This window comes from Anguilla anguilla, chromosome 3, assembly GCF_013347855.1.
Source record: "Anguilla anguilla isolate fAngAng1 chromosome 3, fAngAng1.pri, whole genome shotgun sequence".
NCBI classification, from domain to species: Eukaryota; Metazoa; Chordata; class Actinopteri; order Anguilliformes; family Anguillidae; genus Anguilla; species Anguilla anguilla.
The window spans coordinates 26685105-26700053 of NC_049203.1; the positions used below are offsets into that span (position 1 = coordinate 26685105).

Genomic DNA, 14949 nt, shown 5'->3' on the forward strand with positions numbered 1-14949 from the left:
TCTAAACATCTCTAAACTCTCTCTCTCCCTCTCTTTCCCTGTCTCTCTACATCTTTACAGTTGCAAATGGAGTTTAAAAAAGAGAAAAGTTTATGTGAGAGAGGGATGGCACAGCTGAGAAGTGGGAAGGAGCCGGTGTCGCTCCACATACAGCTCAGAGTAAAAGAGACACTCTCAGGAGCTTTCTCATATTACACAGCACCCCAAGGAATCCCCAGTCCTTCTGTGGGAAAGACATTTCCAAACATAGCCTCTAATTAAAGTCAAAGAGCAATTAATGCTGTGAGCAAAGTTTTCAGCCAAAGAGTGGCATTCAGGGAGAAGGGGTGCATCCAGCTAGAACCAGAAGAGAGTCTCGGGACATTTCCTCATATGGAAGCCCAGAGTAAAACACCTTGAGCTCTCTCCACAGCTCGGCAACACTGACCAATAACAACCAGAAAGGACCTGGATTTACTCCACAAGGCACAATGAATGCACCGGTGTCAATTATCACATACCAAAAAAAAAGAAGTATTTCTGTTTTCATCAGCTCAGTAATCAGTACTCAGTAAACACAGTGATTTTGAAACTGTTTTTTATGAAAGAAAAAAATTACTTTGTGCATATTTCTCATATGCTCAAACAAAAGACAAACAGCAACCAGATAATTTATTTCGCTATATTTAGAAGCAAACATTACAGCAAACAGCAAACATTACTTATATTAATTGTTTGCTAAGTTTAGCAGGTTAGGTAGCTAGGTAATTTGTTATTGCAGTTCTATATCATAATCTGGAGAGCTAGCGAGCCGTGCTACCAGTCTCAGAGTGCAGAGGGCACTTGATACATCAAAGCCATGCATCTGGGCTTGAGAGTGGTCCTGCATGGTGGAAGTTAGGCTTTTTTCAGTCTCTCCCCCCTGTGCCAGGTATGCCTACATTAACCTTGAGATTCATTGAGAATTACCAATTCCCTCAACATCTTGCACGTAATCCTACTGTGTATTTGTGTGTTAAAATAGACCTCACCCAAAACGCATTATCACTTCAGAAAACAGATTACTACCTACATTATTCTATTAAAGTGTAAAAGTGGTCAATCTTTCATTACCTGCCCTCAACAGTCTGGAATATATCTGCATAGACTGAAATGTGTAATTAGTGGAATGGGAGTTATTGATACAGCTCACCTATTACTGGTGATAGCTTGTGAAATTTAAATTGCTGAGGCAGGAGAAATCATTGAACACATCTCATCGATTTTCTTTCACATCAGATAATATAACAGACTGGGGTCCGTTTTAGTAAAAAACTCTTTAATCATCATAAAGATAATCATTTACCTTGAAGGAATAAATTACTCCCTAACCATTCCAAGCTTTGATGACATGCAACAATGGCTAGTGGAAAACTTAATTCACAAAATCGGTGTGTTTTCGTCAGAAAAATTATTTGGTGTTCTAATACACCACAGTAAATTTTCCAGTGTTAATTCAACACTTCAACACACTCAGAGTGGGAACAAATGTTATCTTTTAAGAGTTGAATTAAGACTGAATTAAGACATTTTACTGTGTGTGCACATTATTGTACAATGACCAATGACCCTTGTTGCAAACACTGAGACCAAGTACATGTGAGAAAGCTTCCCTTTATTCTAGGCTGTGTTATTTGACCAGCATTTCTGTTGCGTATTTTCAGACTCACCCTGCCCCCGCCATAAAAAATCATATGTATAAATCTCTTTGCTGTTTGAAAAAGGCTTGTCCTTCCGTATTTTAGACACTTATTCAAAAACCTGCTGTTCTCTATATGGTAATATGAGGTCAACTGTAGCAGTAATACAGATGCACTATATGGTAATATGAGGTCAACTGCAGCAGTAATACAGACACACTATATGGGAATATGAGAACAACTGCAGCAGTAATACATACGTACTATATGGGAATATGATGTCAACTGCAGCAATAATACAGACACACTATATGGGAATATGAGTACAACTGGTAATACAGACACACTATATGGGAATATGAGGTCAACTGCAGCAATAATACAAATGCACTATATGGGAATATGAGGGCAACTGGAACAGTAATACAGATGCACTATATGGGAATATGAGGTCAACTGTAGCAGTAATAAAGATGCACTATATGGGAATATGAGGTGAACTGGAACAGTAATACAGATGCACTATATGGGAATATGAGGTCAACTGTAGCAGTAATACAGACGCACTATATGGGAATATGAGAGTAACTGGAACAGTAATACAGATTCACTATATGGAATATGAGGGCAACTGGAACATGTATGCAAATGTTGCCATCAAATTCAACTGATCAGCAACAAGAATGATGGCACACACTCACTGATGGAAAAGTTTTGCGCCATGCCCGTGATGTGTACAGTGCAGGCACAGCTTTATAGCAATGACTGGAAAAAATGACTTTCAAGTACACAGTACCTTATAGTGACTGGAGTGAAAAGCATCATGGTTGTCACATTGTCCAGGAAAGCAGACAAAATGGCCGCAATGAGGCAGAGGATGATGATCATTGGCCATACTCTTCCTCTGGATAGCTGGTAGGCCTGGAGGTGAAGAAGTGTCAATAGAAAGCGGAGAACATGGGGATGCCTCATCCTCATGATGACACTAAAAATAGCATCTGGAAAATAGTACATAATTAGTTGTTTATGTGCTTGTTGCAACTGCATTTGAATTCAAGTGAAGATTCAGTTTTAGTTTGTAATATTGTTATGCTGTATGATTTTGACTCATAACAACTTTGATGTAATCGAGCAACGTGTTAGTTCAGGCAGGCCATGAGACTCAAGCATGGCTCTGGCTGAATCAGCTGATTAGCATATCCAATTTGAAATTCACCTAATTGACCTAATTTTTTTTGTTACTTCAAAGCAACAAACACTGGTTCACTCACTCCTTTAAAAGCTATAATACAGTTCCAACAGTACTAATAAATTCTAGTTGTGCAAGAACGTATATGCATAGCGCCCTCCAAAATAAAATTTTAAAGAAACTTTTTTTTGTTTTTTGTGAAATATACGGGACCAGAAAACTTAATTTGTTTCATACTAACTCAATTTCTCATAGATTATTGGTTAACAAATATATTATAAGTATAAGATATGTTACACATAATTAACCCTTGGTTTGTTCACCCATATAAGGAAAAGCTAAATCAAACCACTATTCTTAATATAGTGTGGTTTGGGGATTGGAATCCCCACCCATGCTTACATACGAGTGGTGCCAACTCTTAATGTCACTTTTCTCAGCCGAAGAGGACCTCTGCACCTTGGACAGTGCCAGCAGGTCCAGGAGGCAATTCACCACCCCCTCACTCCCCACTCAAACCTGGACAGCTCTGCAAAGGGCCTATTATTGAATCAGGCAGCCAATTATCTCAGAGCTAGAGGGACAGCTGAAACATGTTTGGATAATTGGCTGCCACTCAACAAAAGGCCTTCAGTCTTTCAGTTGGGGAGTTTGGTGCTCCAAGACCCACTCACTAAGCTGCTGCATGCCCACCATTTTGCAGACAGCGAAGCTGGCTAAAACAGCAACCAGCAGCCTGAACCAGGACCCTGACATGGCCTCCATCTCTCACCTCTCCTCCCTGCCTTAATCTTTGTTATAGACAGTTTTTTTTCCTTTTACTTTTGCCTGCCTAGACTGTGCCATACCTTTGTAGTCATGCGCTGATAGTTAAAATTGCCTTTATTAATGTGCCATGTCCATGTGGATTCAAAATGAAGAGCGCCTGCACATTTTGGCTGAATATGGCTTCATCGGGGTGATTACGAGCTTTGGGGAATTTTTTCAATTAATTTTTGTGAGGTGTCCTATGACAGCCTAGAAGAACTCCTTGCATCAACCTTTGAGTGAATCAAATTGGACACGAGGGATCACTGAGGGGGATGAAGAAAAATAAGACATGCTGATAGAGATTTTAATGTTTCATGAAATGTGACTGAGAGCCTTTAAATAAATGGGAGATCTGGCTGTGTGTTGCAGTCTTATATAAGCAGCTATGCTTATCTCATTACATCATTCATTCCTTCCAAAATTCTGCACATTTGGCACCTAACATTTGCAGATTTAAACACAGTAAAGCAACACAAGAGAATAGGCTTTAAATTGCTTTGCACTTCTAATGCTAAATTTAATTACATAGCTAGCAGCAACAGCTCTGGAAGTTAATAAAAAGTGCTTGCCTACCATAAAAATTGGCAGAAAGCTGCTCTCAGTTCACTTGAGCCAATGATTTTGTTTATCCTTACAAAACTACATTTAACCAACCAGACCTTGATCAAAGTCCTGTTGACACACAGAGGTCGCATTTTTTGCTGGGAGGTTTTACCAGTTCCTGAAGCTAGGGGGCGCTCACATTTCCCTCATTGATATTAAATGTTTGATGTTAGTTTGCTAAATAAATATAAGGCAATGTGTTAGATATTATACTGAATTGCCTTATATCTGTACTAGAACAAATGAGATGACCACATATCCTGTCAAATGTGCAATTCAAAATGTGCCCAAAAACAAGAAATTACAAAAGAGGCTCATTTTCTTTATATATAATTTCCTTTGTTGGAGTCCAAAGAATAAAAAATAGCAAACGTGTTTCACATATTTCAAATGATTTCTGTCCTCAACATTTTGGCACCATTGCATTTATATTGCAGTGCCATTCACTATAGCGCTGCTGAATTATGTATGTTCTAAATCCTTTTAAACTTAGTCAATGAGAAATGTGCAAACATATGGGTATTAGAGGACAGCCATCACTACTAAACTGTTCTGTGAGTTCATTATTGGCTCAGCACTGTAGACTAAGTGAGGGTATTACATATTCAGAAAGCCTACTTGTTGACTGTCTCTGGCTTTTAAATATTCTGCATTCATTGATGCCTAATAAAGCATTAATAACAATATTATACTTCTTTCAAAAAATGTGACAATTAAATATGATATTTTGGAAAAGGGCCAGGAATTTCAAATTGATAAATTGTACACAGGGTTACCAATTAGTATTGTGTTTATCCATATGCATATATTTAAATCTAAGAAAATGCATGCTGTAACCTTATGTGGTGTTCTCTTCCTACACTGCTTACTCTTGCTCCATTTATTAATATAAAGTAACCATGCACAATGTATTTTTAATGATGTATAATACAGTAATTAATAATTTATTAGGCAGTTATAACTGTGTCATATTCTGAAGTTACCCTGGTGTCCAACTCCATGTATCCCAATGAGCAGTCATGTAAAAACAGGAGGAATTTCTGGTCTTTGATTAACCAAATTAAATGCCAAACTGACAAAAAAGAAACTGATAATAAGCAGAGAATCTGTGTTTCAGAAGCATTTCCAAGGGCAATGTAGACTGAATGAAAGAATGTAAAAATCTTCATACCAATGAGCTCACTCCTGCTGCTTCTAACACCCACAAATGATTTGATGGTTTAGAAGTTTCTCAACTTATGGAGCACATACAAAATATCCAAATTTCAACTGACTTGAAAAGTGTTTGAGGTCAGCTGACAAAGAGGGAGAAGGCATGTATGCAATAGATTACCTCAATTAATGCAAGTGTATCTCAGTAAGTTTTCAACTTACAAAAGGTGTGAAAATGATCAAAAGGATCATTGAGCATTTTATCAAAATGATGTATAGTACTCTACAGGTATCACAATACAATCTGACAACTTCAAAAACATTCAGCATGTGACACCTTTTATAATGAACGTGTATGGATTGTGGGTAACTCTTTCTGTGAATACTCATTCATAAGACTTATACACAATATGACTAAAGTATTTGGATGCCCCTTGTTCTGAGGCTGTTTTTCATGGATTGGGCTCAGCCCCTTAGCTCCAGTGAAGGCAAATCTTAATGCTACAGCATAAAACCACATTCTAGACAATTCTGTGCTTCTCCAACAGTTTGGGAAAAGACCTTTTCTATTTCAACGTGACAATGCCCCCGGGTACACAGCAAGGTCCATTTACAAATGGTTTTATCGAGAACAGTGTGGAAGAACTTAACTGGCCTGCACCAAACCCTAACCTCAACCCTATCCAACATCTTTTGGATCAATTGGAAAGCCAACTGCAAGCCAGACCTTATCGCCCAAGCAGTGCCTGACCTCACCAATGCTCTTCTAGCTGTATGGAAGCAAATCCCTGCAGCAATGCTCCAACATCTTGTATAAAGCCATTCCAGAAGAGTGGAGGTTGTTATAGCAGCAAAGGGTGGACCAAATCCATATTAATTTTGGATTAGATGTTAGATGTCAGGTGTCTACATACTCTTGGCCTGTAAATACCACCTTCATGAGCACTACACACACACATTGACATGTCAGTAACCACAAATGGTGTGTGTAATTAGGTATGTCATTGTAAGGTCACCTGCTGTACCATGAGTGATGTAACTGGCCATGTGCTTGTACTCATTAATATAAACAGTTATGACTGTTTATTTAGTGCTTTTCAAGGTGCTACTTATGAAGGTGTTCAATAGCTCTTTTGAAGGATCATTCATGAAAAGTTTTGCTTAACCCATAGGGATGCTATTTTTCCCATGTGCAGCTTATCTCTGCTCTTAAATGACTCCTACTACCAAACTACTGTTGGACTGGAAAAATAAGTAATGAATAATGAATGACTATATTCACTTATGAACAATATTTAATTAAATTAACTTATTAACAATAATGAATTTCTCCATTTATAATTGGTCTATGGTCCCAGTAGGATGGCTCAATAGGAGTGCTTATGACTTTGGGACACTGAAGATATCTGGCTGTGTAGGTTATTTAAATGTATGTAGATAGCCTTTCCATTAGCTGTAAGAACACAAATCTATTTCAGAGCTTTTTTGTTTGTTTTTTTTTGTTGTTTTTTTTCAATTTTACAGCTTCCCCTTGTTGAACTCCCACTTAAAATTCATGAACCTTTGAAATCCCCTCGAGCTCCATAGGTCCAAAAGCTACACTATTTGAAGGACAGAGAATTGTTTTTGCTCCCTTATAATCTCTTCAGAATAATAAAAATATCACATACTGTAAGCCACACCAGTTTTTTTAAAGCCCAGCTTTGTGAAGCATGGGACTCGATTCAGTCACTGGAGGGCTGCCATGTTTCTGAACTGCCACAAGACAAAAGTACGTCTTCCCTTTCATTACATCAAGTGTACATCCCGGGATTTATCTACTTTCATTATGCCAGGAGGAATTTTCCCCCCAAATTTAATTTTGCAACCCTCGATATCCTGCCATCAGTTTGAAGAGAAATCATTTTTATGATCCTTTTCTGGGGAGACTGAGTGACGGAGCAGTCATGTTTTAAAGCAGGCTTTTTAATGTATTCCCTTCCTTGCACCAAAGACAAGGGGAATAGCACAAAAACGCTCCCATTCACAAGCACTATGAATGGGGATGCCGATAACTCAGTGCCCCCTGCTCACATCAGGAAAGGTCTTTCATTTCCTACATTTCTGCATGTCTTGAATGACTGCTGTACACAATTAGGGGTCAATTGGCATTGTGAACAGTGCACAACCTGCAAATTCCCCATATTTCAGTGCTCTGGCAGCAAGTGCATTTAGTACCTTTAGTTGAATTGACATGAAATATTACTCACTCACCTTTACTGCACAGTAATCAAAGAAGCCTGTATCTGAAAATATGGCCACCAAAATCATCTGGAAAGAAACAACAGTGAAAAAGTTATCACATCTGTAAATAATATTATTGCCCCTGGCTTTTCATTAGACTGCTGAAGCATGGTTAGAATTGTTTTTTAAAATATTATTCATAATAACAAACAAAAGAACCAACATTTACGTGCCCATATTGTTTTAATGATCCATGGAAAATATTTAACTTCAGATTTTCAGAAACAAAATTCTAAGCCTCTTGCCTTTCAAGTGTCAGTCTTGGTGTCGTATACTAAACAATTTCAAGGCAGGTCTCTGTCATTAATTATTGGGGTGTGCAAGATGGAAAAGCTGGGATTTTTCTTCTGACATCCCCCTAGGATGTCTACCTACTTCATTATTTAACACCATCAAACTAAACAGGAGATGTTTTCTTAACATCTATATTCTATTATTAATTTGCTGTCATACTAACTACAGTATGAACATAAACATGAAAGCCAGTGCTTTTTATAGTGGGCTTCCTGTATGGGCTTTTTATAACCTCCTAGACAGTGATGCTTTACTGATGACTGACAGCCAATATTTACTCCAAACTTGATGAGAAAAATATGAGGAATCCTCAGACTTATTTTTATAATGGGCTAATTGAAAAAAAAAATGTAATACTCATTAAACTATGTCACACACAACACACGGGTCTTTCATAATAACGGCTGTGTGTGGCTTGTGGTTCTCGGGTTTCATTTGTTTTCCCATTAGATTTTCTTCATCATTATACAAATACTTGAACAAACATTGAAGATAAAATTGATTAAAACTGATTAGGACTATAGAAATGTCTAAGATGGCTGGTTAACAGTAAGCAGCATCTAAAGTGAGACTGGAGAGGCAGAACTAATAAGAGAACTGTGTAAAAATGCGGTCTAAATTAAGGAATAACAATGGTTGGCTTCATAACTCAATTTCTGTTCCACAAGCTAGGAGACCATTTTTAAATTGTGTGGGCAATTAAACATTGCAGATGTGGCTAAATTTACAGAAATAATATTGTTGTTTTCTAAAATGCAGATGCTGCGGATACAAGTAATTAGCCAACTATGGATTGTGATAAATATAGTTACGTATTATAAGAAAAAATGTAATCAACATGGATGTATGAATAGAACTACCACAAAGTGATTATTATTTTCATTTCTCTAAGGAGAATGGCTTTGAGCACAGCAAGACTACAATAAAGAATGGATTACACTTCCACTGCTTGTCTGGTCTATGGGTTCAAAGAAATAATACAATAGCCTCCTGCAAAATTAAATAATAGTTACCAAGCAGGCATTTATGGTCTTTTTTTACACAAAATATCCACAAACAAAACAAATATGCCCAACTGGGATTTGTTCTAACAGAGTACCACATGTTTAATCCTAAATTCAAAGGTTGTAATTACCATGCCAAACAACAATGCCAGTGTCTCATAGTCAATCCACTCCACAACTGTCATTAGGCTCGGTCTCTGCGGGAACAAAAGAGGACAAGCATCTGTTACCAATTGGACCATGTAGCCTCTGCTAATCAGGACTCTACAGCACAGCAACTGAAATGTTGTTGAAAATGTCTGTGTGGACTTTCTTTTACTAGCCTTTGAAACCAAATTAAATAAATAGGGGACCTAATAGTCTATCATAGAGAAAGAACCAATATGTTCACCTGTTTCAGAGTAACTAGTCCTTAGCTAGAGTCACTCAGCCATTTGAATCAAGATCAGCATTGGAGCCCTCCCATAATTCATAGCATATTGCGATGTGGCTTTGGATTAATCATTCTTTCTCACATTCATTTCTGTCAGACCCCACTGGTTGCTAAGCAACCAGCCAGCTCAGGTGATAAATACTGTAAGAGTTCTTACAGGTCATAGAGTAAAAAAAGTCCAATCTTACATCACCAATGATGGACAGGGCAGCCAATGCAGCCAGAGATCCCAGCATAGCAGCCAGCGTCCGGTGAACAATCTAAGGAGACAATATTCACATTGTTACAGCTTGCCCCCTCAGAGCCTACCACTTTGAATGATGGTGCTGTGTGCTGTGCACTTTGCCATCAACCTTATCAACAATAAGTAGTTTAACTGTTTTTACAACCTTTGTTGTAAAAAAAAAAAACATTTTACTCATTTGATGCTGTTTTGGGCTCACATAAACTAGAACTGAATTACCATTGAATATTTTATTATGTGTGCGATCTCCCCCGTCCTTTACGTCACTGTTCTGTCATTCATTCCTATCTGTTCACCTAAGAGGACACCTGGCACTTCCCTCAGTTAAAATATATTTGTGTCACATGACTCATCTTCTCTTTCTTCCCTGTCCTTCCGACCCTGTTCAACGGTTCAGTGCCCTCCACTGGCTGCCCACTGCTACTTAAAATCATTTTGAGAGCTCTTTGCCTGAGATGCCTGCTGTGTGCAGATTCACTTCATCCATCCATGCTATCATTTCATTGTGCACTCAACCCAATCAACCCTGAGATTATAATCTATTGATATGGCATATCCAATCTCCCTACTATCTTGTCAAGACATTTTCAGATCTGGGTCAAATACTTTACTTGAAATACTTTAAGTCTTTTGACCCCAATGCAATTATTACAGATTACTTACTATTTCAAAAGAAAAGAACATTTCACCAATATAAAAGACACAATTCTTCTTTTATTTGATTTTACATTTGGGTGAAAGAATATTCTCAGATCTCCGTAGAAGTGCTTTCAAATCGTACCCGCTGCAAATAGTTAGCATAGTATTTCAAATACATATTTGTGAATTTTCTACTGAATGTGTTAATGAAACAAAAATATAATGAGCCATTACTGTGAATATGTGATGAAGATGCATCATAAGTGGGATCATTTCTGTTTAGAATTTTAGACTATGTGCATATGAAAATATTTTCAACATGAAAAGGTGCAATCTTGAGCTCAGAAGATTTCCCATCCATCACCCACGCTGTTTAAATAGTAAATTACCTTGAATCCATGTGGCCAGATTGGTCTTAAAATGAGGTGTGGTCTTGGTAATTGTTGGCATATTGCTACTTTAATGCAGCTCAAAGCGTCTGCGTTATGACCCACCAAAACCTGGTCTTAAGTCATATCGCAATTCCATTGTTATTTTAAGGGTCCAATGTTAAGGCGAGTGCGAAATGCGTATACACCCTTCTGTCTGTTACACACAGGGGCACACAAACTTGCATACAAACATCAAGATAGACAGTGAAATATTATTATTGTGTATATCAAAAAATAGCCAATAAAAATATAACGTCATAATGGATGGTTATAATATTGATCCAAATTAGACAATCGCAATGAAGGGATGACTGTTCAGAGACAACGGCTAGGCTATTCATTGAAGACATGGTTGATGACACGTATATTGTGCGTGAATCGTCATTCCATGAAAAACCTGCAAAAATACACACTGTAGCCTAATAGAGAGGACATTTGAAGTACATAAAATGCACTGCCGTTGTTTGCATAAGAGAGGTGGGACACTACAATATGGCCCTCAGAAGGTCTGAATGTTCTTTGCAGCATGCTGTGTGTTGCATGACATTGCCTAAAGTCATGGAACATGAATGAGGACACATTACAAGACTTTAGAAGGCATTGAACTATATGCATCGATGCTAATTAATGAACCAAGATACACCAGCAGCACAGCCCAGGAGGAATCCGCTGGTAGAAGACCAGGTTCATATATAGACTGGTAAGCAGACAAGAATTGTTTGTTTGCTGAAAAAAGTCCAAAACATTTTCAGACTTTCTAAACTCGAGATCTTTAACCATGAAAGGCATCATTAAGTTTTTGTTTTAAACCGATGGCAGATGATCATTGCAAGGATTTCCCCGGGATCAAACAGAAGAGGTCTGAGGAAAAGGAGACCTCAGCAAGGACTGAAAACCAAGTACTGGCCACCTGCTAATGACAGCAACCCTCCAAGTGCTATCTGTCACTGTCATAAGTGTACCCCTGCGGCCTATGAGTTATAATACAGGAAGTACAGTCATGTAATCCCAAGGCTGCGTGCTGTTCAAACTTGAAGGAACATTCCTCTCAAACAAAGCTTTGAAAATAATTCCATGTGAGTATACAAGATAAAAGCACAGTGAAGGAACTGTTTTTGTTTTGGATTCAACCTTGTTGACATTAATGTCTGGACTTGAGCCTGGACTTCACAGCCAGAAGGACTGAAATACATGCAAGATGAAAAATGCCTACCAAGCAATCATCTATCAAACTTCCATCAGCACATCAACAGCACATCAGTATTCTGCAAATCAGTACTACAGCAGTCTGCAAGCAGCAGGACAATTCACCAGCTACAGTAGAAATACAAATCCTTAGGGGAAATGGGGATTGTTCGGAACTCGGAAATGTTGATAATTTTATTGAAGTCTAATTATAGAAATTATAATTATTTAACTGACTTTTTACTTGCATGTGTTCATTGTAATTATTCTAGCCTTATTTTTTTTCTAGATTTTTTTCAAAGGGTAGTGTAGTATAATGGGTAATGAGCTAGTCTTGTAACCAAAAGGTCACAGGTTTGATTCAGGTAAGATGCAGCTGTTGTACCCTTGAGCAAGGTATTTAACCTGCATTGCTTCAGTATACAGAATATCCAGCATGTTCGGGGTATGGTTAATGACCAAATAAAAGTCACTCAAAAAGTTTGTATGAAAAGCATGAAAAGCCCTGCAGGATCTGTTTTGTGAATTCACATGTGGCAGCAAGTTTTCTAGCTATGTTTTCTTCAATTGCCACTGTAGCTAGTTATTAGCTACTTTGCATCATTGCTAGTCAAAAAATGTTACCAAGTTAAGGCAGCTAGCTAGCTGTGATAGGACATGGGGTTTTTAGAGAAACTAGGGTGTTGATGCTGTGCTTGACTTTGTATTTTTTGTACATTCTTTGCCTGACCTTATCATCTTTGCAATCAGTGAACCGAAGGAGAATGAGGGAGAATGAGGGAGGAGGAATGCAGACAGAAAAAAGATTAGCACTTAAGACCCAACACTGAAGCAACTTTTGGTCTCTCTCTCTCTCTCTCTCTCTCTTACTTTTCCCTTGGCTTTGCTAATTAATGTGAACTATTATCACTGCTGTCCTGCTAGATTTACAGCACCACCATTTAGTACAATATGATGTTGACATATTTATGTTGTTACTGTTGGAAATGTAATACTGTCACTCTTACCAATAAAATAGGCAAAAACAAGTTATTTATGAAAAAAATATTTGTATTGTAGACATAAATCCGTTTCCTGTCATTGTCCAAAGACTTTCTGGTTATGTTAACTGAAGATCAAAATTGGATGGATGGATGGATGGGTTTAAACCATCCACATTTTATTTTAGTTTGTGCCCCTTCAAAAGTTTTGGGTACACTATGCCCCTGAGTAAGGGAACACTGAAAGGGAAGCAGCAGTCTACAGTCATACAGGCAGCTTTTCGCCACCTAGCTTCTGGCCCATTACAAATGCATCTGTCAAACTGTCGACAAACGTTTCAAAACACATACTTTAACATACGCAAGAAATTCTAGTTGTTTTCTTTTCATTACACTGCTAAATCTGAAACTTGTTCCCAACTCGCTGATCTCAAATAGGCCCAGTCCCCAGTAATACAGCCAGAGGTGTACTTTCTGTTGGTTTGTTTTCAACAAAAAAGTGTTGAAATGTAATGCTCAATACACGTATTCTGTTATAAGGAGCTTGAAAGATTGAAAGGTGGAAAGGTGTAATCCAGGACTACCCAACCCTGTCCCTGGAGATCTAATGTCCTGTAGGTTTTCACTCCAACCCTAACCAAGCGTGTCTTCAACAGCTAGAGATCTCATTGAGCTGCTAATAAGTGAAGTCAGGTGTGCCAAATTAGGGTTGAAATGAAAACCTAAAGGACGGTAGGTTTCATCAAGAACAGGGTAGGGCCGCCCTGGTGTAATTTCCCGTGCTACTTCTGTCTTCTTATTTTGTTTGATTGGCCAGTTAGTTCATTACCCTGAAGTTCATATTCTCTAGACTTCTACTGCATTTTGCATTCTCCCCTAGTTTTTGCTGCAGCCAGTCTTGCTCAGTTAAGGTTGTGGAAACGTGTTGAAGTATCAGTGACGAGAGGTCTGCACTAATAGCAGTTAGGGCCACAACCCCACTGATCTGTTTTCATCTGTCAGGCAACAATATAACCAATAAAGAAATGCAACCATTTTTCCAAAAAAATCATTCATCATTTAAGTACACTACAGGAAATTAAAGTATTAGTTGATCTGACTGATTACAAGCCCCGGAATGTGAATATGAGATACTTATTATTTATGGCGTGCAAAGTTATTTTTGATGAAATGTGGCCTTGAGAAGGTAACAACCCTCATTAGACATATTAAAGTGTCTCATTAAGATCAATTAACAGTTGCAATAATGATTGTAATCTGTCTTATCCCTGTTTTATTATCTTTGTTTAAGAATGCCATTATGTTACATATATTGGAATATTCTGACTGTTTTGATATGGAAATTGCTATGGGTGCTTTTCAGACAAAAAAAATTCATTAAAGAGCATACTGTAGCTTGACAGCTATGTAGTGTCGGAAAAGGGACATGTTAACAAGTGACAACCCCCCGCTTTCTTCCTGTTCTTACATTGCAGAGTAAAGAACAGAAGCCTGTCTAACAGTCAGGATACATACACCGTAATTACTATGGGTTTTTCTTTGTCTTCACCTCCACAGTCATTATTTCAGACCTGCAAGCATTATTTATGCTTGGCTACCCTAACACACATGAGCACACGTGATCTTCCGTCAATGGAGAGACAAGACTGGGCTCATCAGGGCAAAATGAGACGTATTTAGACGTGGCGCAGCCAGGCAGGAAAGGAAAACAGCGAAGGCATGGGATGTTCAGAAATGCATTAACTTTCAGAATGGAATGCGCATTTGTGCTGTCTGCTCTGTGGCATTCAAATCCACAAGGATTGACTTGTATACATGTCGTACCACATCCATCATTAAAAATGGAAGATTACAATAAGCAAGGCAGTTCAATCTGGGAGCAAAGCCCATGTAATCTTTATTACAGTGCAACAAATGTCAGGGAAGTGGGTCACGGAATGTCATGATTAGAATAACACCATAAAAAGAGACCACCAAAACTATGTAAAGAGTGAATAGTGTGCTTAGAGCCAATAAAATCTCATGATGTTAGGCATGCGTTTAT

At 38.1% G+C, this 14949-nt stretch overlaps 1 protein-coding gene across 1 annotated transcript in view; it reads right to left on the minus strand.

The window, feature by feature from the left end:
- Positions 1–14949, minus strand: part of oca2 (oculocutaneous albinism II) — a 136842-nt gene that overhangs the window by 65570 nt on the left and 56323 nt on the right. Inside the window, exons 11-14 of the mRNA XM_035408682.1 lie at positions 9615–9686; positions 9125–9190; positions 7666–7722; positions 2455–2579 (exon numbers count right to left, since the gene is read on the minus strand). Coding sequence (XP_035264573.1) covers positions 2455–2579; positions 7666–7722; positions 9125–9190; positions 9615–9686 — 320 coding nt within the window. The remainder of the gene's footprint in view (positions 1–2454; positions 2580–7665; positions 7723–9124; positions 9191–9614; positions 9687–14949) is intronic.